At 37.9% G+C, this 25624-nt stretch overlaps 1 protein-coding gene across 1 annotated transcript in view; it reads right to left on the reverse strand.

Annotated features, from left to right (window-relative positions):
- The window catches only part of PPFIBP2 (PTPRF interacting protein, binding protein 2 (liprin beta 2)), an 88989-nt gene that overhangs the window by 8837 nt on the left and 54528 nt on the right, over nucleotides 1–25624 (reverse strand). The window contains exons 7-17 of the mRNA XM_009892695.1: nucleotides 21231–21413; nucleotides 19195–19287; nucleotides 16607–16715; nucleotides 13295–13356; nucleotides 10654–10729; nucleotides 6858–6955; nucleotides 6599–6663; nucleotides 6273–6341; nucleotides 5762–5822; nucleotides 1764–1908; nucleotides 178–210 (exon numbers count right to left, since the gene is read on the reverse strand). Coding sequence (XP_009890997.1) covers nucleotides 178–210; nucleotides 1764–1908; nucleotides 5762–5822; nucleotides 6273–6341; nucleotides 6599–6663; nucleotides 6858–6955; nucleotides 10654–10729; nucleotides 13295–13356; nucleotides 16607–16715; nucleotides 19195–19287; nucleotides 21231–21413 — 994 coding nt within the window. The remainder of the gene's footprint in view (nucleotides 1–177; nucleotides 211–1763; nucleotides 1909–5761; nucleotides 5823–6272; nucleotides 6342–6598; nucleotides 6664–6857; nucleotides 6956–10653; nucleotides 10730–13294; nucleotides 13357–16606; nucleotides 16716–19194; nucleotides 19288–21230; nucleotides 21414–25624) is intronic.

The following is a 25624-nucleotide window of genomic DNA, read 5'->3' on the forward strand; positions in this document are numbered from 1 at the left end:
CAAATGCCATACAGCAAAAGCTGTTACTTCATTTCAGTACTGCACTTAAGGAATTCAGTCTGGATGGCCCACTTGCTATTAGTACTTCATAGAGAATATAAAAAGAGGGAAAAAGGAAAGGAAAAAAAATAAGCGGCAAAATTCATGTTAAAGTTGCATCTTGTTTGGATACAGTACCTAGCACTGGTGCACTGACACTCCTGATGCGATCTTCAGTCATCCCAAGAAGCAGAAAGCCAGATGAAGAAGCAAAGAAGATATAAAACACCAGCAAAATAAAGTTACAGAAGAGCAAAGAAGTAAGCTAAGCATTAAAAGCAGAAACAAAAAGAAAAGAAGCAGTTATGGTTGACATGAAAGTCAAGCCCCAAGAATTTTGTACAGGTCATCTAGGGATTGTCATTTAGCTGTTTGGTTGGAGTTTTTTTCCAAACTATTCTTAGACAATTTTAACACAGTAGGTGTATACGACAGAGCTCCCTAAAGCCTGCAGAATATCTGAAATGAAGCAATGTCTACGATTACATCAAATTCCTCTGAAATTTAGAATTGCAGGTATAATGAGTTTCCTGCACATGCAAGAAACAAACCAACCTGCATAAAAAATTCTGTTAATTAAGTGTATTTAAGGAGTCATTGCTTGTTTCTAGAAAAAGAACATTTTCCTTTACAAGAACACCCATCCTTGGACAATCCTGCAGTTAAAGACATAACAGAATGGCTCATGTGTTGCCTACAATATTGCAATCACAGAAAAACTCTTTAAAAAAAACCTGAAGGACTCACAACTGATTGAACCAGCTTTTAGGACCATGAACCCTTAAAAAACCAATAACTTTTAAACATATGAACATATAAACATACGAACAACAACTTTTAAAGCATATGAACACTTCAAAATCAGATGGGACACTCTTGTGCCCGAGCACCCAAACTCTTCAGTCCTGGGCAAATACCTGGTTCTGTGCCTCACTGTAAGACTTTTTGTCAATAAATCCATGCTTAAGATGTCATTGAAAAGAAATTCATACCAGCTTCCACATGGGGCTGTCGAATAACAATATACTTGTATTTTCAAAATCTACTGATGTTTTTCTGCACCGAGCAAGTTAATTTTCACTTGTGGGTCCCCACAAGCTGCAGCAACCAAGCGTGCCGATACTAGGATTTGTGTCTGAACTGTGCATGTTAGTGCTAGTTATAGTGTAAACTTTCACACACTAAAACACAGTGGGATTGCAAGGGATGGGTTTGTTTGTTTTAATACACCAATACACTTTTAAAAAGTATTGATGGCGTACTCGGCTGTGCGTTTTTGTTTGCTTGCTTGTTTTTTAAGAAAACAGATCAGCAAGCTCAGGAGAGCATTAGAAGTGTCCAGAAAAAATACTGCTTATTCATATCACCAGTATATCTGCATCTCCAAATTATCCAGGTGTTTAGTTACAAATTTGTTAACTTTCAGAATGCTCTCCCCCCAGTCTTCAAAATAGTGTCTCTTCATTACTTACGCTATCAATGATGTCAGCAAATTATATCATCAAGTGCAACAGAAAAGAACACTCTAACTTAAAACCATCCTTTACAGTGAGCTACTGTGCAGTATTTTTGGTACGCTGCCGAAAAGAAGTAGAACTTTCCCTAATTGAATCACGTGAAGGTCATAGTCCACTGTTGTGGCATAGCACACTATACACCATGTTATGTCCCAACCCCTCAAACAGTTTGCTTGTTGCTGTCCTACGGAACCCTCCGATACATACTTAGGCCCAGGGTGCTGTTGTCCTCACTGTCGTTCATGCCACACACGTCCGACGAATTATACGTTCCCTGCTCGCCATTCTGTACAGGCCGGGGCAGCTTTCCTGGCAAGGTTTGGTACTTGCTGCCTTTCACAACGGGCTTACTCTGGGTTTTTGTTTTGTTTTTTAAAAAGGGAAGAAGAAAATAAATAATCAAATCACTATAGCATTTGCAATCCAGTACACAATATTTTAAAAGTTGCAAAAAAGTATTTGAAGTTCATAGTTCAAAATGAAACCACCCCCGCCATGTTCCTTCTTACAGATAATTCACTTTAAATCCAATAGTCAGCTGACAAAGCTTTCCAGCTAAGACACAGCCCTCTCCTCCCTCATCCGCCCCTCCCACTTCAGCCAGACTGTGTATTACATTAAAATATAATATAAATTGAATATTACCTGGTTTTGTCATAAATATTTTTCTAGCTGTCTCCCTTTCCTCTAGGAGACTGGCACTATCTAATAATTTGGTCCTTTCAAGATCAACTTCGATAGTCCCAGAAACGCATTTAGTTACTTCTCAGCCCAATTTTTTCCCCTATTTTTCACCAGACTGTCTATGTTTCTGCCTCACAATTGTATCTCGATGGAATTTAAGCCAAAAGTATTTGTATAACCCAAATTTTGTCCAACATATTTGCCCACCACTATTAATAACAGTAAAAGAATCAACAATGGAGTTAAGGTACAGAAATTTAACTTTTGTAAGAATTAAGATCTCTTTGTATAGATAACATTAAAAATGCAAGGTTTTTTTCAAAAATAATTACAGTGAATTACATAGTTGCCAGTTCTATTATAGAACCTAAGCACAAGGTATGCTTTTAACATATGCTGGGCAAAAAAAGGCAAAGGCTGAGCTGCATTTTAGGGCTAGTCTGAACAGCTGCTGACTCTACAATTTTTGTCCACGTCAGGCTAAAATAAGAGTCTGATGTATGCTTGCCTGCAGCTGTGGGACACATACACAGCGTCACTAGTGTCAGTCAGGTTACTTGAGCTGGAAGGACCTTCCTCCAGCAGCAGAGCTCACAAGAGGTGGTCCTCAGTCTCAGTATATTGTATTGAAAGGGAACTGGTGTGTAGGCTTTGCTAAAAATAGAGTATCTCTTAATTTTCCCTGCATTCAATTTTTCAGTGATCAGCTCCTTGGGGATCTTTCTCCTTGTACAAGGGGAGACTAGAACTTGCATATAAATCAGATGGTTTTGAGCCTAATAAGATACTTTCCCAGCTGAAATATGTGTTTCACAGAGGTACTTCTCTACAGGTTTGGAAACAGCGTGTCGAGACTTCTTCAATACCGAATCCAAAGGAAATCCAAAGGAAAAGACAAAGGAGCCATCACTGGACAAAAATGTATACCCCACAACTGTCAAAACTATAGAATACAGAGGCTTTTCCAGAGAAGCAATGAACCTGCAACTCCCATTGACATTAGTGGGAATGCGTACATTCAACGCGTGTTTTGGAATAAGGTCATATTGGTAAACGTTTCAGTATTGGAAAGGAGGTTATGTAGGAAAACTTTGTACTGAAAAGACATGAAACATTTAGTATACAGAAACATATAGTACACTCCTATTTAGTAACCCCATTCTAACAAAATTGTTTTAAAACGTTTAAAACATGGTCTGTGACAGGATGATACATGGAATAGTTCATGAGATAACCACTGGTTTATCTATTCTTATTTCTCTTATTTATCTTTGTGACACTATAGCAGTCAGATTCCTCAATTCCTCAACCCCTGCTCCAGTTTTGGCAACTGCAGGAATACAGCCTGACTTGTACCAAAAATTATAGGAGTAGAGAAATTGCTTATTACATTAGCACTGTATTTTCTGAAATCAACTGACTTCAGCTTCTAACCTCACATAAAAGTTTTATATTAAAAAAAAAATAAATTCCCCCTCAAATCCTTACCCGTGTTCTTAGAGTTTGTCAGTACTTGAACTATGCAAACATTTTGAAAAGAAAACGAACATAAAATAAAAACACAGCCATACCATCACAGCACATCACAACAAATAAATGTTAAGAGAGTTTACAGTTAATATACCTCTTGCTCTACAACAGGCTGTACTGGTTTTCCGTCTACATACTACGGAGTTGCAGGGAGGGTAATTTCAAAGTTTTATGGAAAAAAGCAACAGACAAATGTTAGTATTAACATACGTACACAGAACATCAATTGCAGTCTTATTACTATGGTGATGCTACATAATGCATTGACAATATATTACAAGGTCTGTTATCTCTTCATTTCATTTCAGTAAAATATTTAATACTAAATGTGTTTGAATAAACCACTCTACGGAATTTGGGCCTGTTTAGGTTCTGTTGTGATCAAAGGATTTTTTCTATTTTCAGGCTTCTGGGTGGTCCCTTTAGATTTACTTCAAGCTGGGATCATGACAGTTGTTTAACTGTTTAAACAATATGAAAATCACCGACTTCAAAAAAAGAACATACACAATACTGCATGTATCCAGCTGAAACCATAAAGGGCTGTGATAGAAATGAAGCGATGAAAATACCAGCATGGCAAGGTCAGAGACACCAATGTGTCTTATTTTATTATTATTATCGCTGGATGTAATTGGAATTTGAGTTTTGTACAAATTAGAATAGCTTCAGTAAACAGTGCCGCTAGCACAGGTTCTCTTGGACTTCATGCAAGAAGCAGTCTTCTCATGCCGAGTCAGCAAAACAAGTTTCCCTGGCCTCAGTTTTGGTTGTAACTAACTCACATTTAGCCGGTCACTCACACGCATAGGGAGCTCTAATTTATTTCACCAAGAAGCCTCACGCCTAAATTAGGGCATACAATTTAAATGCCTTGCTGAATGCGGGGCTGGCTTGCTACAACGCTCTCATAGCCTCGGTACCTTCTTGTTCCTCTATGGACTCTAATTTAACAGATAAAGCAGATTTACAGCCTATATGTGTAGGTACAGCCTTATCACGTCGTATCACGGAGACAAATTCAGTTTTTGAATTTAAGACAGGAAAATAAAAGTTATGAAAAGAAAACAGACCTTCATAAATTCCACATGGAAAGAAATGTTAGTTCAGAATTGATTTGTCACATGTATGGCCACAATCAAATGACACACAAGTTTCAAACATGCTATTTGGTCACTGTCATCTTCAGAAAAACTTAAGAAAATTTGAAGAACTGGAACAATCATGTTACTAGTATCTATTTTAAATTGCAATACTGGATGTGTGTAATCTAGTATTAAGCCCAATTTGAGTATAGAAAGTGTCAATAAGAGTCTCAAAAAGCGTAATTACAAGTGCAGAAAAATTTCAGTGTACATAATGACAAAACAAGCCTCTAGACCAGAATATAATGAGACTTTGTAAACTGACAAACCTTTATTCCGGAATGGAATTAAACCTTTGAATTAATAACAGTGCTCCTGCTGTTTTAACTAAGGCAGCATCAGGCATGGCATTTATATCAGAAATCCAAGTTAGGGCGCAACACTCATTTACATGCAAACGCTCAAAAAGGAATCCTATGTGGAAATACCCAGTCCCAATATTTAACTACTTTCAGGATTTCCTGCCTTAACAATTTTAGTGATTTGGAAGTCAAAATTACTTTTAAAACACTTACCTATAAACAAAATAATACTGCAGTACAAAAAAATCACTCCTCATTAACATTATTTGTTTTATTTCTCTTAAATATTTTTCTTCTCTTTCAGCTGAAAAGCTGAATTTAAGGATGTGTACAGATGGGTGCATCAGCCAGTTTGTTTATTCTAAGCTCGGCAATGGGGTAAAAAAAGAACCTGAACTCTTCTATCATTAGGGCTTTTTTCCCCACACACAACATTAGTGGTGGTTGGGTTATTATATGTGAAACAAAAACATTATTTATACTTGACCTTTACCTTGTAGTCATGATATTAAACACCAGAAATTGTGATTACAAAGAAACCAACCTTTTCCAGGGATTCACTCTGCAAGTCTTCTAAACTACTTGACTTTTTCTTCTGTGGTACCCTTAAAATAACAACAGACAAAAAACCAACAGTTAACACAACATTGTATGTTTGCATATGCCACAACTGTATCATATGGCAGCTGTATGTATCACATAATGTCTGCATGTAACAGATAATTCAGAATTAGAAGATTCATTTCTTTTGTTGTATTTTTTAGCCTAAAACTCATAGTATTGGGAACTGCAATAGATGAAGTCAGAAACAGCAACAAGACAGCCTGTGATCAACAGTGAAAGGCAACAAGGCGCAATGGGCAGTTTTCAACGTTCTGTCTATAGATGACATTTTAGACGTTCTTAACAAGCAAAAGTAGCCAGTAATAATTCTCTGTGAACAGTGTGCAACATTAAGGGCTTTTAAAAAGATTTAAAAAAATGGAAAAAGGCAGAATTATTAAAAAAATTCTGCCTATATGTTTTACATTTCAATTAACGTTACTCACTCTTACCTATTTATGATATCCAAAGATTCTTCTTGTGGAGAGGTTAAATTACTTGAAGATACTGGAATGCTTCCACTTTGAATCAGAAAAAAAGACACGGTTTTGAGTACTACAATACATATATCTTCTGATATACAAAAGTCCTAATTTATTCCTGTAATTCAAACCTTATACAACTACGTATTGCAAACTCCCACAGCAAACCCTGCTTTCACAGCTACCCAAAAGGTCTTGCAAAGCCAAGAACGGGCAAGATGATGCCAACAGTTAAACAGGTTAAACAATACAGGCTTAGGACAATCCACATGAAAAACAAGAAACAAAGGTCTTGCCTGATTTCCAGAGCATTGTGTGGCACTGGAGAGAGCACAGCTGGTGACAATTCTCCTGAAGAGGCCTATATGAAATACAAGAGTTTCAAGCATGTAACTCTAGTGCCTGACTCTGAATCTCTAGTGTCTATACCAAGAGGCGCACAAATTCAGCCAGGGCCAAACCCTCCCCTACATTACCTTAGCTACTACAGAGAAACCAATGCAAACAAATCATATATACAGCAGAACTTGCTTCTAGAACATCTTTACTAAGTACCTCTGTTTTAAATAATTCTCCTTGAGGATTACTCAAAAGATTCCACTTCCTTAAAGTTGTCTCAAGTTCCTCTTCACTGCCACCAGAGATGGAAGAGCCTGCAAGCATTAAAGATTAGAAGCAGAAAGGGAGAGAAACAGGCCAAAAAGAAACATTTAGGACTGTATCAGGCAGTCGAATACTGCAGTCTTTAAATCGCCCTTCAGTCTTCATCTGATGCATGTAGTTTCCCAGCCTCTCTGCTCCCCACCCCTCCTTTGGGCTCTGGTTTATAGGCAAACTGATTCGTATTAGAACAACGAATTTACCACTTCTAGTTTTATTCTGTGCTCTGTTGGGAGCAGCCAAGCTGCTTATGGGGCAGCTTCTGAATGACTCTAATTCATAGTTTGTCATTCTGAGACAAGTTCAAGTTGGTACCATTTTCTTACTCAGTGTATCGCTTTATAGGTAGCGTGCATGTTTGACATCGCCTGTATCATAATGCAACGCCCCACGCGGAGTTCAAGGATGAACATGGTAAACATGCTCCAGGTTTTTCTGGATATCCCAGATCTAAACAATACTTAAATACTCCAAATTCATTATTTAGTAGGATATTTGTTCCTAAATTATCAAAGCTGCAATACTACATCAGGGTCTGACTATTTAGTGCTCAGCAAACTTCTGGAGTATTTTGGATAAGAATTTTTTCTGGAGCTCTCCTGTGCATAGGGTTGCATACAGGATGCTGCTATGCTATGATGGAGAAATGTAGACTGACCTTTAAGCACATTAATAACTCCCAATTTATGTGATAGAGGTGCAGCTGCTCTAGGCAGCTATGAAAAACCACCAAATCTTACGATTAAGCCTTGGCACTATTACAAGAGAAATCACTTGGAAACTCATTAGACATGAGCTGGGTTATCATGCTGTTCAGCTACAAAGGCTGCCAACAAACCTGACACCGACCGTTGGCCCCGCAGGATGTGGAATGAATCTTATGCTATGGCTCCTGGTACCCAGCCCTTCAGTCAGCACAAATTACTAAACGCAAAAGAGCTACCTATAGTCGCGGTCAGGACAGCTCCTTTACATTTTACTCAACTGCCAGCGGCCGTTTCAAGCAGCTGCCTAATTTAATCCAAACCAGATTTTGTTTTTGTTTTGTTTTTGATTTTGTATGTGCCACCTACAGTGAAGAGTCAGTCATCTTTTGTCAACATGTTTTGTAGCTTGCCTTAACCAGCAATAAGAAATGTTTACAATATATTGTGTTTCTGTGAAGTAATTATTTGAAACAGTTATCAGAGAATATTTCAACCCATTGATGCTACCAAAAGTATTTAAACAGGGGTTGCACTTCAAAGGGAACCTTTAAAACCCACCTCTAGGAGTAAAACAAATAAATAATCAGTGAGATATTTCTTGGCAACCTAAACATGAGACTCCCACAAACACACGTAAGGTAACAAGCTCATTTGGCTGTGATAATCTTGTAGCCATCACAGTACACACCTCAGTGTGGACAATCGCGCTACACACTCTAGCTCCCACACAGGTTTTGGGGTTTGTTTTTATTTATTATGCTGAGCATCACTGGGGTTTTATTTACACTGTACTGAACATCTATACGAGCATACATTAACACCACCACACTCCTTCCAGCACCAACTCAATAATGCAGAGCATCATGGCGTGCTCCTTGCTCACGCAAACAAGCGTCCTCCAAAAGCCATATCCCACAGGGGATGGTGCATTCAAATGTGTACAACCAGGAGGTGGCCAAGGAGAGTGGAACTGCGGGGGCTCGCTGCTGAGAGCCCCTACTTGCGGAGTGACAGTGGTGTAGCTGTCCTGGGAGTTAACATTAAATACTTCTCCAAAAGCTACAATCACACATTTGGATTTCCTTTCAGAACACTTTCAAGTGAGAGAACTTTTTTTTTTTTGCTCTTGAAATGAACGTTCAGAGAGAGAGATTTACCTGACTCTTGTTCGCTATTCCTGTGTGTTAAATACAAGTTTCCGTTCTGCCGTACAAGACCTGAAAATACCGTGTTTGTTAATGTGAGGATGCACGTTGAACAAAACCGTCCTTGCAGAAGGTCAAGTTTCCCAAACTAAATTTAGTACTGAAAACTAAGGTGGCAACTTGAAATGAGATCATCCTAAAACCCATTCCACTTCCTGCAGCGTAATTGATAAATGGGACAAAGATTTTTTCCCTGGATTTTGAAGTTAAAGATATAATACTGTGTGCACCAAAGCAACCATGGGTCTTCAGTCATTCCCTCCAAACCAGAACTTACCTAGTCAGCTGTCAGGATTTTTCTCAGTGGAAGGGAAGGGCAACAGAACTTATTATATTCATTGCAACTCTTTTTTAGCAAAAAAGAAAAAACGTCCTCCTAAAAATGTCAAAATTGCACCTGAGATCAGTTTCCCTTTTATGAATGCTGTATACAAACCATGACATGTAAGGAAAATGTGTCATTAACACTATCTGGCTAGCTGGCAGCTGATCGCTGCTGCCATTCCTGAACTGAACTGTGGTGTAGGAAATCTGAATACAGGATGCCTTTAATTAATGTTCATCATCCACTAAGGTCTCCTGATATCATTTTACACTGTAAAAACCAGTTACTCATAACATAAAGGTCACAGGAAACACCATACAAACAATACCTATCTGTATATTTTATTCATCTCCTGCAGATGAAGAAATTTAAATCAAACCGAAAGCCATTTTAATTTTGAATAATAGATTCTTGAGAGGGATATAATGCAATCTAGTAAAAACACTGTAAACTCATGCCTTTAGCTAATTTGAATGAACTTTCCTAATTCCCTCTGTCTTGACAAATTCTGTGTCTGCACGAGCATCCTGCTGTTTGCTCCTGCCTTTTCACCCTTCTTGCTATAATTCCTTTTGGTCTGGCCTCTACAACCTATCTGCAGCCGAGGGGATGGCAACCAGCAGCAGCGAAAAAGGGAGTATGATGCTTTGGCCACGAAGGACGTATGTCATAGGCCTGCATAGGCCTCTCCTCTCTGGAAGAGACTTACAGGAGTCCCATCAGGGAGGAGGGACAGGACTGCATGAAGTCACTAATAAAGCCATGGCCCCAGCTGTCCATGCAGCCACCGCTACATGGATGTAGGAGTTCTGCAACCAAAGCTCCTGCCCCGTTGCAGCGTATGGCACAGTGTTTTAAGGAGAGCAGTTGCAGACTTCAGGTTGCTTTGGCACCTAAGGAGGTAAACTGCAGCGCTTCAGATGCAGCTCATGAGCAGTTCACACACGTGTACAACCAGAGCAGTGACCTCATCACTCATCCTTATCAATCAGAATCCTTAACGACACCATCTAAAACAACATACAGCACCAAAATTAGGCTCCAAGGAGGGATTTACTCTTAACTGATGTAGAACAAATTTTAGGTTATGACTTACAGAGTCAAGCATAAGATTCAGTCCCAGAAATCTTTCTGATTAGTAACGTTGTAACTAAATCTCCAAACAGAATTGACCCTATTTTTTTGTACTGCCTACAGCACTGGAAACAAAAAGGAAATCTCCACAAACTACAGGCACTAACACACAAGCCTTGTCAAGTCATACTGTGGTTCTCTCTGCATCTGAAAGAGGAGTGTAATACTTACTCTCATAACAGTCCAACATGATACGAATATATGCACAATGAAATTTGTATTACTATACACATATATTTAAAAGGACAACAAATAGCAGATGTAGCGCATGCTGTTTTTAAAAGACCTGATAGCAGGAAATTATTCACAAAGCATTTTACCGTGAGCTGCAATCATGATCTCTTTGACTCTCCTGTACTGGCTGAGCAATAGGGTTAACTCCTCTATTCGACGGTCCTGGGAAAAGCATTAAATGAAATATTTAAAATTCTACATTTTTAACCTGTAGAAACACTGTGTGACACATTCATTTCTGTGATTTTGGCCTGGACTTTTTCCAGAAAGCAGTATCAGGTCCTACTCATATGCCTTGTAAAGAACGTTTCTTGACTTTTATTTGCCATCATACATAATATCTGCTGGACAGTGTGACGTTAGGGATATAAGGAAACAAGAGGAGTTTGACATTACTAGTAAATTAGTTATTTACAGAAACATAATTTGGAAATCTACTTTAACTTCTAAGAGTTGAGGGAACATTCAGAGTTGAACCTCAACTGCCTGAAGTGGGCAGTGTTTGTTTTGTGCTAGCGTTGTACCTGTAATCATGAAGTAAACCATGTTTACGTTTTGTCTAGTTTAACACTCTAGTCATGCTCTTTAATCCTCTCCTGTAGGATATGTTCTGCGTTCCCACATCTACACTTACTCCAGTTTTGAACACACCTTTTTGAACTTAGGCAGTCAAACCTGTACAGAACCAAAGAAATGAGGTCTCATGAATGTCTGATGCATTATCCCACTCCACTCTTCCGCCAATACCTAACGCTTTCCTAGGCTGTCCAGAAAGCATCTTGATTCATGTGTTCAGGGACTGCACCTGCCTTTTGCACAGACGCAACATAGCAATGGGTAGTAATCATTGTTTAATTGATTGGATCTGTAATTTCTCTCATTTCTGCATATGACATTGTGTTCCTGGTGATAATAAATTCTTGCTATCGGTCACTAAGTGTGCAGTCTTGCAATTTGCACTCTTACAGTTTGTCCTGCTTCTTTGACCCCAGTCCTAAACCATTCCTGGGCAATAATCTTGCCCAGTGCTGTGACTACAGAGGACCGAATACAAACCCAAGCAAGTATTAAAGAACTAGTTTTCACGAGCAGGTGCCAGGGGAAGTCACAGAAGTAGAGAAGTGGGCACTGGACGAAAAAATCCAAAAAAACACTTCCAGGGAAGTTGGCAAGTATTTAAGTGATTAGCTGATACTGAGCTGCTGCACTGCCATAGCTAGGTCAGCGTCAGAGATACTGCAATTCAAATCTGCTCCAGTACAGGTATGCTACATTACAGTCACAGCAGGCATCAGCTGAGTTGTAGGAGTAACTGCACAGAAACCAGACCTTTACCACATTCCAGAATGGTAGATGATGCCGATCCTCCTTTCACCCCGCAGCAAGTATACACAAGACAAAAGAGGCCCAGTTATCCCAACTATGGACAGGAGCATGAAGTTCTTCATAGCAAAGAACTGTGACTAACATACCCGTTTTTTTATAAAAGAAATGTGTGCACCACTTACTGCCAACTTAGCTGAGCACCTTCTGTCCTAAATGACACAAGGAATATTTAGAGTTATCCCCAAAGCTATTTAAAGCTATTTTTCCTCAGGAAAACATTTTGCAATATTATTGAAAGTAACAGCTTTATATTAAACATGTAAGAAGCTGTGGGTCAACCATCAGTCCACTAGTTTAAACACTGCAGTTTCCAAGGAAATAACTCCTTTCCCTGTGAGTATATCCAGGGATTAGGACATCAGCAACAATATTGTGTGTTCTCTTCAAACGCAAAAAATCTTATGCGGACTTGGAAAAACTTTGGCAAGAGATAATGCCACGTCTTTTATTTTCCAGATGTAAATTTTGGCTTTTTGAGTTTTTAAAGAACTAAAGGTTGTTAGGAGACACATTAATATTTTCCAAAATTGACGTTGCCCTGTCCAGATTCCCCACATACTAAAGGCAGTTTTTAGGGATGTATATTATTGTCTATTTGATTGTACACGAGTGTGTTACTGTAAAGAAAAATCCTGTCGCCTGGTTTATTAACCCAAAACAAGAATTACAATTCTCTCAAGAATCAATCCCCCTTAGCCCCCCACCCTCCCTCCAAAAATAAGCATCCATTTATGTAGTAAGTCAATGGCATCCAAAGGTGGAGACTCAACAGCCCTAAACCCTGCACTGGAATTGTCCAATTGACAGGCAAACAGCATACAGGTGATAAGAGGCAAAAATAGTATTTACCACTTTAGTGGGTTTAATTTCACTTCTCTCCTTTAGTACTCTTTTTATTTTTCTTACCCTTGTCTCTTTAAATCCTGGTCCCTTTCTCCCAAAATTTGAGTCCGATTCAAAAGCCACTTTGACTTTCCTTTAATATCACAATCTAAACTGGGCATATTAACGCACTTCAGATTAGGCTGGAAGACAAAGAGCTGCCAGAGATGACCAAACCTTAGCGATCTTTTCAGCAGCAGAAACCAGGAGATTCTGCTCATTACAGCCTTGGCTTTCTGTTCCCCTCCAGAATCTGATGAGCCTCCCAAGTCCTGCAGCCAGGTTAGCAGGGTCAGCCACACTTTCTATTTAAAAATCGACCTTCTGTCACAATCTCATGTGGTAATCCAAAATTCAGGGCAATACCACGCTTACAGAGAGCGGGCCAATTCAGATCATTACAGAGATTAAAAATCATCATTTCATTCTTATTATGTAGAGCAAGGATTGTTTTCTCACCTTTTCTTCATTTGCAGCCAATAATGATTCCATTCCTATCTTCAACCGTTGAACTTCTTGATCTAGAAATGTTTTTAAAATGTTATAAGGAAAATACACTTGCTATACTTAGTGTAAACAATATATGTTTTATGATACTCTCCCTGTACTCAAAGCCATATCTGTGGCATGGCAAATGCACTGGTAAACTACATTTAACTTAGAGCTTTTCAAAAGCTGCACTATTAAAAGCATTGCACAACACAAGCACGCGGGTTTTGCTTATAAAAGGCTACATAATATGATTTTCTCCTCTAAAAGTCAAGTAATAAAAAGAACACTGAAGTTTATTTTTCAACGGATGAGAGTGCCTTTTCTATTATACATTTAAGAAAGTAATTTTAAGTATGATTGAAAATTAATTATATTCCATCTGGGAAAAATATTTGCCAGCTTATGAGAAGCAGCTCAAGGACATTCACGAAACATGGAAATGTTTCAGACCTAGTCTGAAATGAGGAAAACTTTTTTCTTAAAACATTTCAGTATGAATAACTGAGTTAAAATCTACATCAAGAGCTAATACAGAATTGCCTCACACACGATTTAGTGGTAAAAGATAGAGGTTATTCAGGAATGTTCTAGTCAACATCAATTAAAACACACTTGCTGAAAATTTATGAGGTTTTTAATCATGTCATCCTTACTTTGCGGAACCAAATCTTTCATTTCTTCTCTATATGCTATTCCTACCAAGTCCTCCAGTACCAACCTATACTAAATGAAGTCCACGTGATGGAGACAGAACCTGAAATAGTTTGTCTACTGTAACTGCTACTCAAGGAATTCATGTTTTGACATTAAAACAGACCCACTTGTTTCACAAAAGACTATGAAAACCAGATGTGGCAGGCATGGAGTGAGAGAGCAGAAAGAAAATCAACACTGCTAAAAAGCATCCTTAAAAAAATGTTTTACAACAAAATGTTGAACATACAATGTCATATCCAGACTACTGCAAAAACTAGAATTAGTTTTTCTTGTGATCCTGAAAAATACACACCTTGTAATGATTAAGTTTTAAAACACGTAAATGAACTTAGCAAACATTGCTCTTGCGAAAGAGAACACTTAATAACATAAGACATGCACAGACACAGCCAAATCAAAAACTAAAGCCAGCAGGCAGTGGGCAAGCAATTGGAAGATTTTTAAAAAGCCATTAAAAAAAATCACAGTCCTACTAATTTCTCTTTATAAATATTAGACTTCAAAAAGAACTGGTGTCAAGGTATTTTTAGGCACACTAAAGCAGACTTTACTTACAGTATTTATAACAACATTAAGTATGGAAACATTTTTTTTAATTTAGTGCACTGATTAAAAAAAAGCCCAAATCCTTCCCCGCCAAGGAAGGAGGCTTTGAATTAAAGCCACCTTTCCAGATATTATATGGGTTTTACATATATACAACTAAAAAGATGTAAAGGTTAAGTTTTGGCTCTGTTAACCTTGACAATGTCCCTTTGAAATCCAATTATCTTGATTTGTGAACATCTGATTTATTTTATTCTGAAGTGAAATCTCACTAAACAGGGCAATTAGCTGTCTGGTTGCTGCAAGCAACGAAAGCTATGTCTCATGTATATTACAATTAGACAGCCAAATCTAAACAAACATTGAATTATTCCTGCAGAATGCATCTGAGTTATAATTTGTGTGAAAGGAACAGTGAGATAAAGCCAAAAGTGAATTGCAAGGCTTACGTTTTTCTTTTAGCCTTCTCCTATAAACTTCCTCTACGAAGGTAAATGGTGAGAGTCAAATAAAGTATGTAGAAAAAGCACATGTTAGATAAATTTTGCAATTTAAATAAAATATGCATTCTAGCATACTACAAGCACATTGACATAATTTTCCAACTTTGAGAAGACCACCTGTAAATCTGATAAATCAGTAAATTTTTCCAGAAGAATTACTACTACCGCATACTGTTTCCATTCAAATATAGTCTAAGTGGTTTCCTTAAATGTAGCTAAAGGATCTGTACAGGGTTTGATTCTTCTCCCACTGGAATCAAGGTCAGTTTCACCCATCTTTGGCATGAACAGAACAGACACACTACAAGAAGTTGAAAGTTGCTGAGGTTTTGATTTATTGCCATACCGCTATCTTTCCCTTGAAACGTCATAAATTATTTGGCAATCTCACAGAAAATACAAAATTCTGTTAGCAGAAGAGTGCCTCTAGAAAACACTGCTGTTAGACAAACTTTTTTCTAGTTAGACATGCAGTTCTCTTCATGCACAAGCTCTGCAGCTGAGTGAAATCAGCACCAGGTATATGTTAAGTTACTTATTTGGAATAAACAACAGTCAAAATACGAAGTCTTCTAGAAAAGACACATCTGCATTAATACCTGTCAGGAGATTCTCGGTAAGCCCTGAGAAAGAGGTAGCACACCACCTGAAAAGTCACATCTCAACCAGGGCACTCTTTGGAAGCGTTAGTTAACACCCACAAAAGAAGTTAGTGCAGCTGAGCTGATGCACTGTGGTCAACCACACACAAATATTCTTGCATGGATAAGTGTCAGTATCACAGAAGAAAAAAGGTCCCTAATATCATGTTGCTCACAGCCCAGCAATCGACAGAAGCTCCAGGGAGTCAATATTCCATAGGACTGTGACATGACTGGTTGAAACCAAAGCCTAAACAAACTGGTTTATTTGCCATTGACCTGTATCAACAGTGCAGATTCAAACCAGAAGCCTGCAATATCATAAAATCATAGATCAGCCCAGGCTGGAAGGGACTTTGAAAGACTCTCTGGTCCAACCTTTCGTAGGAGAGGAAGCCTAAATGAGATATAGTCTTGAAGAAAGGAATGGCACAAATCAATGACTATGGTTGAGAATGTCTGGATGTTTAAAACACGATGCTCAGCTACTACTGTGACGATTTTTTTTTTTTTAATTAAAAAATGGAAACTGTAAAGATTTTTCAAAGAAATTTTGAAAGTATACACAAAAAAATACATTCTCACTGAGCTACAATGACTCTTTCAAATTAGAAGTAAAATTCCAATAGAAAAAGTTTCAGTGCCCTCAGGATACTTATTGCAATTTGTGCTGCCTCTGGATTGGGATAGGATTTCACGCATTAAAGGCCTCTACTCCATCAGAACACAAAATAATTTTGCACCATTTTTCCTCCCAAAACAAATTCTTTAAGTTAAATGGTTATATCGCTTTGAAATACCAAGCCAAGCTGCTACCAAAGTGAAGTTAAAGCAGGGGTCTGGATTTTTAATTTTAATTCCCCTCCTCTTACCTCTTTCTGCTACTTCACTATGTGATGAGGTCCTAGATAGCTGACTTTGTAAGCGTTCTATTTCTGCATCTTTGAGAGCTAATTGCTCTTGAAGCTGGGCTATCTCAGCCTGAAAGAGAGTACAAGAAATTCAGAATAACATCATCACCGATTCTCTGTGATTCTTTCCTATGAACTAGAAGACTTCTAAGTATAACACTTTGATTGATGCCCTTTCCCAATTCAGGACATTTCATAAACACTGTAACAACCTTACATATTTCATGGTGTTACTATCCTATTCCTTTTACAGAAGCTCACTTTTTCCAGTGCAATTATCTCTCGGAGGAAATAGACTTACAAAAACTTTCAAGGATTCTTGTAAGTAAAGACATTCTGGAAAGCTCTCAATGCTACAATGCTGGCTATATATTAATGACTATTATAGGGCAAAGCCCGAGTTTTGCATGAAGACCACTAAAAATAACAAAGCATTTTTTAAAAGATACTTTTTTAATCCTAGTTACTACTTATTAACATAATTGAGGATCTAATAATGCTGAGCTTTCTTCTCAGCAGCATCACAAAATTGCTCTTCCTCCCATCAGATACTACAGCAAATCGGCTAGAAGCAAAGCATGGCTTGGAAAACACCACATATATGCAGCAAAATATCGGTGGTTCATTTGCACTTACTGCAATTTGCGCTCCTGCTAGATTGGGACAGAATATCACACATTAAAGGCCTCAACAATACAGAGGGAATAGAATTTTGTGGATGTCCAGCTTGAAATAGAGCGATTTTGATCTCTTTTTCCTACTTATGAGAAAAACTGCCAACAGCATAGTTTCCTAAGCAGCTTCACTAAGATTTTCTTCAGCAGCCTTAAAGCCTTTATTAAATGTGATGTTCTGCATTTCCCTCAGCAACAGCATATCAAACCTCCTTACAGTTAAAGGAAAAAAAGAAAGAAAAAAAAAGAAACAACAACAACAAATCACTAATGTGACCAGTTTCTCAAAATACTAAAATAAGGCAGGAAAACAATGCAAAAGACCAAACAACATTATCCAAACAGGGAATAACATGGTCTAATTTACTCTAATCACAAACTTATTTTCACCAGGAAGCAAGCAGCTGGATGGCAGCAAAAGATCACCACTCTGGCTGCAATTCTGTGTGGAATAGAAGAATCTGCCTTGTTGCATCTCTGAAGGGCTCCTACACTTCCCAGTGACTAATATGCTTTTTATATCCAGCCATGGAAATATTCCAATTTCTCCTCTAAGAAGCTGGAGCAACAGGAAGACAAAAGCTGCAGACCTCTTAATACCAGATTTGGATTTGTCTCCCCTGGTCTATTTGATATCACAGCTCTTTTAAATGCCGTCTTTTCCTTTAATTTCTCATTCCTGTCATCTTTACAATTGTTTTTCTTCTTCCTCTCTCTTTAAAAAACTTTTCTTCCTTTCTAGTCCTGTATCTTCTCTCACTCAATGGGTTTTATGACTCTTCTTGCTTATTTTCATTCTGCTCCTACACTTTCCATAATCTTTATCTGTCCTGGCAGCTGGCCACACACTGCTTGAGAAAATATTTTCCCAAAGACTCTTCATTTCCACCACGTCAGAGAAAACATTTTCACAGATACAAGAGTTATTATCTTAATAGGAAAAAGAACATAATAGCAGAATTTCAATATTTATCTAAGAATTCTCAAAAGAAAGAAATGCTAATACAAATAATAGCTATCTGTCATTTCTGGATCAAGCTATCAAATATTAAAAAGAAAACTCAGTTTAATAATTTGAAATGTTTTTCCAAGATCCAACCACAACTCAAAAAAGACAGTCATTCATCTGATCAGGGATTACAGTACTACACAAATGAAAGACGATGTGATTACAGCACAAAAGCGTACCTCAACAGAGAAAAATTAGAAGGTGCTTTTTAATCTAGTGGAAAAGGGCTAAAAATTCAAACTAGCAATAAAGCGCAACTGTTTAACAATGAGAATGTTCAACTAGAAAAATTAATTACTGAGGAAAATGATGAAATGTTCTCCCGATTACAATCCAGCAGCTTTCCAGGATTTAAGGTCAACAGAAGGGTAAGGCAGCTATGCCTTTGATATACACGAAGTCAAAGCAGATGATCTAATGGTGTATTTTGGGCTTAATGTCTATTAAAATAAATTCCACAGTAAGTGAACACCCAACCAACTTTGCATGTCTTGTCTCTTCAGTCTGGAAAGCATATTCCAGAGCGGCTTGTCACCACTACACAAATAAAAGACAGAAAACCTTCAAAGACGACTTTCCTCAGGACAGGTCCTTTGTAAGTCAAAATGCCTTTTTTTTTTTTTTTTAAAAAAAAAAGAGTTACCAAAAGGTAGAAGACTGGAAACTGCAGGGAGGGAGCAAAAGGCACAAAAAGAAGCTACAAAGACTATAAACCAAATAACCAAATATGAGTGAAGAAACTTGACTTTATAGTAAGCGCTGACACACAGCAATTGTAAGAAAAGTAAACATTGATGAGAAATAAAGCATATCCCTTTTCAGCTGAAATAAGCCTGTCATTAGTAAATGCCAAGTATTCCACTTACTTTAGTTGCTTTTAATTTCCACTCGTATTGATTTCTTTCATTTTCCAGTTCTTCCACTTTAATTTTGAGGTGTCTAAGTTCCTGTAGCAAACCCTGCAAAGGAAGAACAGCAGCTAAAAGTAAGTTTACTCTGATATATATTGATTTTCCATAGTCCTGAATTAATGATCATGCCCGAACCACACAGTAATGAACACTGAACCACCACATTAAAAATCGTGACCTAATCTAAGACGACAAAAAGTATTTTGAACAGAGAGATAAGGAATACTTTCTCAAACTCTCCACCTGAAATTATGAGCAAATTTCTTAGTCGTATTAAGGAAGACAGTTGTGTGCCTGGTGAAGTGATGTGTCTCTCGGTGAAAATGAGCCAAAAAAATCCACAACTGCAGTCTCATATAACATTAATTATTGGGGTTTTTTGGTGGGAGTTGGTTTTTTTGTTGTTGTTTTGGTTTTGTTTTGTTTTTCAGCCATCTCAGAAAGTAAGTAGAAAAATGCAGTGCTGAAAGATTTCTAACTTTCATTAAAATTACAATCCTCTCCCCAAACAGGTGTTTAAGCTACTTACTGGGGAATGTAACACTCAGACTAAATAGTATCTAGCAAGTTACAGTCATTTAATACCCTACACATACAGTCAAATACGACTACAAATATGCTACTTTCAGCCAGGGTTCCTACCATTCTCCACCTGTTCCTCTGATAAAGTTGTCTCTTAAATGTCCCTTCTCCCTTTCCTGGACAGAACCACAGCTTATTGTTCACTCTGAAGGACAACAGTATTAAATCCTTGATGGAGCTGTGACAGGACCAAATGTCATAAAATGAACTGAGGAAAGGGAAAATTTGGAAGTGTAACCCAATTTTGGAATCCTGTATAGTATATACATTAAGCAACCATACTAATATCTTGGATTAAATTAATATTTATGTTGAATGACTTCCAGATTTGACTGTCAGATTGTTTCTCCAATATGCAGCTTGTACTGTAGTCTAATAGTTCCCTAACTAGTTCTGGACAGGGCAAGCTCAGCAACAAAAAACCCCACTATTTTCAAAATAGGCATCATACCCAAATGAGCTATTTTTGTAAAATAAACCTGAGAAAAATTACTGAAAACCTCCCTCACGATATATGGAGATTATTTATAAAATGAGTTCTGGGGATCCGAATTTTAACCAAAGACATGTGGCAACTAAAGCAAACGGATTTAAAAGCAAATATTAAAATTGACTTTTTCAGGCACAGCAGTATCATTCCATGTTCAGTAAATTTAAGCAGTTTAAGTAAAATAGCTTTTGTTTTGACATGTGACATAGTTTTGATGAAACACAACTAAGACCTGTAATGTAAATTCAAAAAATGGTAACTGCTAATGTCAGAGAATAAACAAAAGTGTGCTGGATTTGCTATTTTAAAGTGAATGACTCTTTTCATTTACTTTAACAGTATCCTAAGAAAAAGAAAGGATACACTTCAGCTAGTCTTACCTGAAACTGTTTTATACCTGTGTTAAGCTTTTAAGATATTCAGGAATTAATAATCTGTGTTCAGAGGACTGGTAAGGGTGCACCATCATGCACGGCTAGGGTGACATTATCATGAGGGAAATTAGTAAACCACCAAACCATGCCAGCATGCTGTGTGTCAAACAGACAAATCTCAACTAGGAAAAAAAAAAAAACCAAACCCCCAAATCAAAAAAGAAACTCACACCACACCAGCACTGCAGACCTACAAGTGAAATGAAAACCTTAAAAAAACCTGAAAGAGGTGATTTGGTCTGACAGATGCCTGCGCTTTAGTAGACAAGCATCAATGGTGACCAAATTTGTCCCAATAATCGGGGTGGGGTGTCTGGGGTAGGGATTTTTTTGGTAATTTTTAAGACCACCTCGCTCTTTCCTAATGAAAGCCACAAAGATTAATGCAAATAATTCACAACATAGCTCTGGTTAGGGGAATTTAGTTTCTGCAAGAGAAGAGAAGAGGCAATACACAGGCTTCTGCTAAGGTGTACTTCTCGTACATCACACCGAGAGCAATTCTTCTGGCTGAGAGTCGCTACCACTGATCTTGGACTAGATTGAGGACCATTAGGTGTCAAGTCTGGTTTCCTATCTTGAGACTTTCTTTCTTGGATCCTATTATTAATTTCCAGCTGCAGTCTACACATCTGCTCCTGTAGCTCACTGATCAGGTTCACTACTGACTGAAAACATGGGAAGAAAGGAAAAAAAAGAGGAAAAAAAATAAGAAAGGTGAGAAAGAAAATCATGCAAAGAAGATATTTCTACAGTTGCAGCACGCAGAAATACATGAAGCACATCAAAGGCAACCTAAAAAAAGACAGATTGTGTGTTTCCCTTCTGATGAAGTTTAAGTGAATGAATATAAATCTGGAATATTACACAAAGCTACAGTTTAAATAGAACAGAGTCTATATTCCAGACTAATACATGATTCTGATCCTAATGTGAAGATCAGAATTCGGCCCCTCAATTTTGGAAACGTATCCAGTCACATGAAGACAGATATCAGGAAAAATTGGAACATATTTTAATATGCTGGCTCAGAGGCACACTTCTGCTGAAATGGACTTGATTACCTTCATTTACAAAGCCAAAACATCCACTAGGAAGAAATTGCTAAGTACTCAGTTGGGGCCATAACCTACTCTGTCACTATTTAGACACAGAATTTACTAGTAAAGTAATTCTGCTTCCAGTTCTAGCATGGGTCAGAAAAATAACTCCCTCACCTAGCTTGCTAGCTAGGCAGCATCTTGACATGGAGAAAGAGTCAAGCAACATACATAGGAGAAATCAAAGGATACCGCAGACAAAAAAGTAATTACTTTAAAGTGCAGTGATTTGCTGGCCAGCTTCTTGGATTCGTGTGTACCACATACACACACACAAAAATCTAGCTACAGAAAGCAAACCAAAGACAAATATTAAAATCTATATAACATTTAACTTACATCCCCTAACTCAGTACCAAATAGCGCCAGGTATTTCCTCAGATATTACAAGTTTGGAGTGCCTTTCTCTTAGTTTTCATGTGCATTAACAACATATGTTTTGTGATTTCTCAGTCTTCTCAAGTGGAATAAATTTGATGAAATTAATCCATCTCCCAAAGGGGTGAAAAAGTTTTAGTGGACAGAGCAGATGGCAAGGTATATTTTTTATTATTTTCTTCATTACAATGGACAACAGTCCTCCTGTAATCTCAACTCTCTGGTGAACCAATAGTCTCAAAGCTAGGGAACAGCTACTGCAAGGACAGGACACTACTGCGACCATGTAAGTATTTAACACAACCAATCTCAAACTGTATCAGCATCCACAGATAACTTTAAACATTCACAGAGATCCTGTTTCAAAAGCGTATGTATCAGTTAGGTCAAAGAGTTTCACATCAGTTAAGTATTTTTCTAGGGCACTGTGCTTAAGATGAAATTCAGAAAAGCAGTTGCATCTATTTCACTTTATACATACTATTCTCAATCAGGATCAAAACGTCTGATGCTCATCTTCTTTCATCCAACAAACCTTTTATGCGCATAAATGAGGATTAGTTCCATAAACAATCAAAAAATTGAGAAAGAGTACTGGGCCCCAGCATACCAACTCTGCAATACCCAGTCTTTTATAGGCTGACATGTTTTGCCAGGGCTGCACAAGTAAGAAAAGACAGCCTCCTTCAGTATCAGCTCCCCTACGTGAAACCATGTCCTTCCTACGTTCAGTGGCTCCATTAGCCACTGTGCAGCAAGACAGTGGGACACTGGTGTGGAGAGCGTCCCCCTAGCTAACTCAGCCTCTTCTCAGAGCACTGCAAAGCAGAACACCCATGGGACTAGCTCTGTGTACAATTTAGATACTATCCACAATTACTCCCACCTTCCATGGTTTGATTTTGTTTCTTTTTTACAATCATATCCACAATCAGACACCTCACTGAGCAGTACCAACTGGAGATCAGAATTGTCAGGGTACATGTCCATCTCCCTTGCGTTGTTTGAAGTTTGTAGTCTGTGGTCGGCTTTGACAGAGAACGCTGTTAACCCATACGAGGTTCTGAAGAACCACTGCTCAAACAAGATGCCCAGACTTTTGAGCACAACCGACAGCTGCTACAGTTGTGGCAATGTGGGAGAGTTCAGAAACACTTCTGCTACTGTCTTGTAATTCTTTTCTCTTTTGCCTCACGTTAAAAATGGGAATGTGAAACACTGCATCTGCACAGACTTCCCTCAGGGCAAACTTGACACTACAGAAATAGCAGAAATCCTCATGCCAGCGAAGGATAAGAGGTCTATGGAGCAGAAACAGATGAACTCCAGCTGCAATATATGCCTTTACAGTTGTTTCTAGCTTTGAGGTAGAAAAGGCTTCTCATGTTTGAGATTCTTTCACAGTATGAAAATTTATTAACACTAACATACTTGATCTTGAATTTGATTCAGGTGAGACAACACACCAAATTCCCCAGTGGAAGTCACTGGCTCGCTGACTCAACTTTCTTTGAAATTGCAAGTAACTATGCACCAGATACTTAATTCAGAAGTGTCCACACAAGAGCGACAAAAGACTTCGCAACAGCTTATCGCAAACTTCAGTTCCTCGGTATGAAAAAGCAAAAAAAAAAAAATAAATCACAAAACTTATCCCATGCTAGAAAAGAAAAAGTAGGAGAGAAGAAGGGCTGTTAAACTGTTAAGTTGAAATGGACAATTATTCCTGCAGTCTCCTGATAGTGACAGAAGGTCTCTTTTGTCTATGTTCAGGTAGAGCAGGCATCTGGGCTGCCATTAATCACTTGATTATGCTGCTCTCTCATACCTTGCTACAATAAGAAACCACGTTTCCAAAATTTCTAAGGCTTCTCAGGTAAGAGAAAAGCTCCCTCAGATGAGATTTCAAAAACCTTCATAGCATCACTGCAGCAAAAGTAGAACATTATTCCACAAAAAAGGAATTAAAATAATAAAGCCAAGAGTGAAACTGTCCATTCACAAGCAGCTATTCTCCCGGCCCCTGTATTATATATATAAATAAATGGCACTTTAAATTTAGCATGTGCTTTTGAAGAGACAGAGACAAGTGGCATTCAGTGTGAAATTAATACCTTTGAGAGGAGGTTAGAGATGCTTGATAAGCTCTTTGCTGCTAACTAAAACTAAACCACAGCTGCACAAAATAAAATGAAACGAATCTGACACATTAAAACTTGCTCATATTTAGAAGGATATCTTAGCTTGTTTTGTTTCCCCCCAACCCAACCAGAGAAATAATTCTACAGATAAATTCTATGTGACTGGAAACAGCTGCTGTGAAATAAGCTGACACAAAATCAGAGTATAGAGCAAACATGTTTTAGCTGAATTATTCTGCAATGTCACATTTAATTTCAAACTTTTTAAACCCCATTATTATCTTTAGAAATTGCAGGGTCAGCTATGCAATATAATTAACAGGCTGTTTAAAATGGTTTAACTACCGGATGCTTCTAAGACATGCACTAGGGTGAAAACTGAGGACTACTATTTCCGATAGCAGCAAGTCTATAAGATCACTGTTCTGCTCACCTCTGTCAATCCTAAACTCATACCTGAAAGCAGCAATTGGCGAGCTACAGCCGATAAGAAAGGCTCTAGGTCTGTCACCTACGGCTTTGTTCCTCTTCTGTAAAAATACCAACTGCAATTTCATTTGAGGCATTACACATTGTACGAGCATGTTGTAGCAGCCACAACATTCAGAGATACAGTATCAGCAAGATTAGCTTCATTCAGTCACTGTCAGTTTGGAGAACTGTCTCACTTGAAGCAATTAGGTTACCACAACACAACCGTGCATAAACAAGAGCAAACTAAATGTAGACTGTTGGAGTACGTAAGAGTGGTTTATTGACTAGAAAATGTAGTTGGGCAGTGGAGGCATGGAGTTCAGGAAGACACGCAAAGATACTACCAAATTTAAGCAGCAGCTGTAGTCTAATATTATAAAGAAAATTTATTAATAAATTTCATTCTGATGCTTGAAATTGTGTTTGTATTGAAAGTTAGTTAAATTTACAGTAAAAGGAGCTGAAATAGGGTTACAGCATTAGAATTCAAGTAAGCATCCAGTTTGACTGAAAGCAACGCCTGTTTATCTTGACAAATTGGATTAACACTTATTCAGGACAATCTGAAATAATTTTAAAAACGGCTCAATGACCAAACCAAAAATGATGTTTAATTCCCACGACTTTACTTACAACACCCATTTTCCTCGCTCTGTATACACAGGTTTGCAACTTTCAACAGGCCAGAAATCTAATCACATCTTGGGGTAGTTAATAATTCAGGGCATACTTAACACAATGATTCTCAATTTTTCCATCAGATTAGAATCCCTTTCCATCTCAGCA

Source organism: Charadrius vociferus, unplaced genomic scaffold (genome assembly GCF_000708025.1).
Source record: "Charadrius vociferus isolate BGI_N301 unplaced genomic scaffold, ASM70802v2 scaffold19, whole genome shotgun sequence".
Lineage (NCBI taxonomy): Eukaryota > Metazoa > Chordata > Aves > Charadriiformes > Charadriidae > Charadrius > Charadrius vociferus.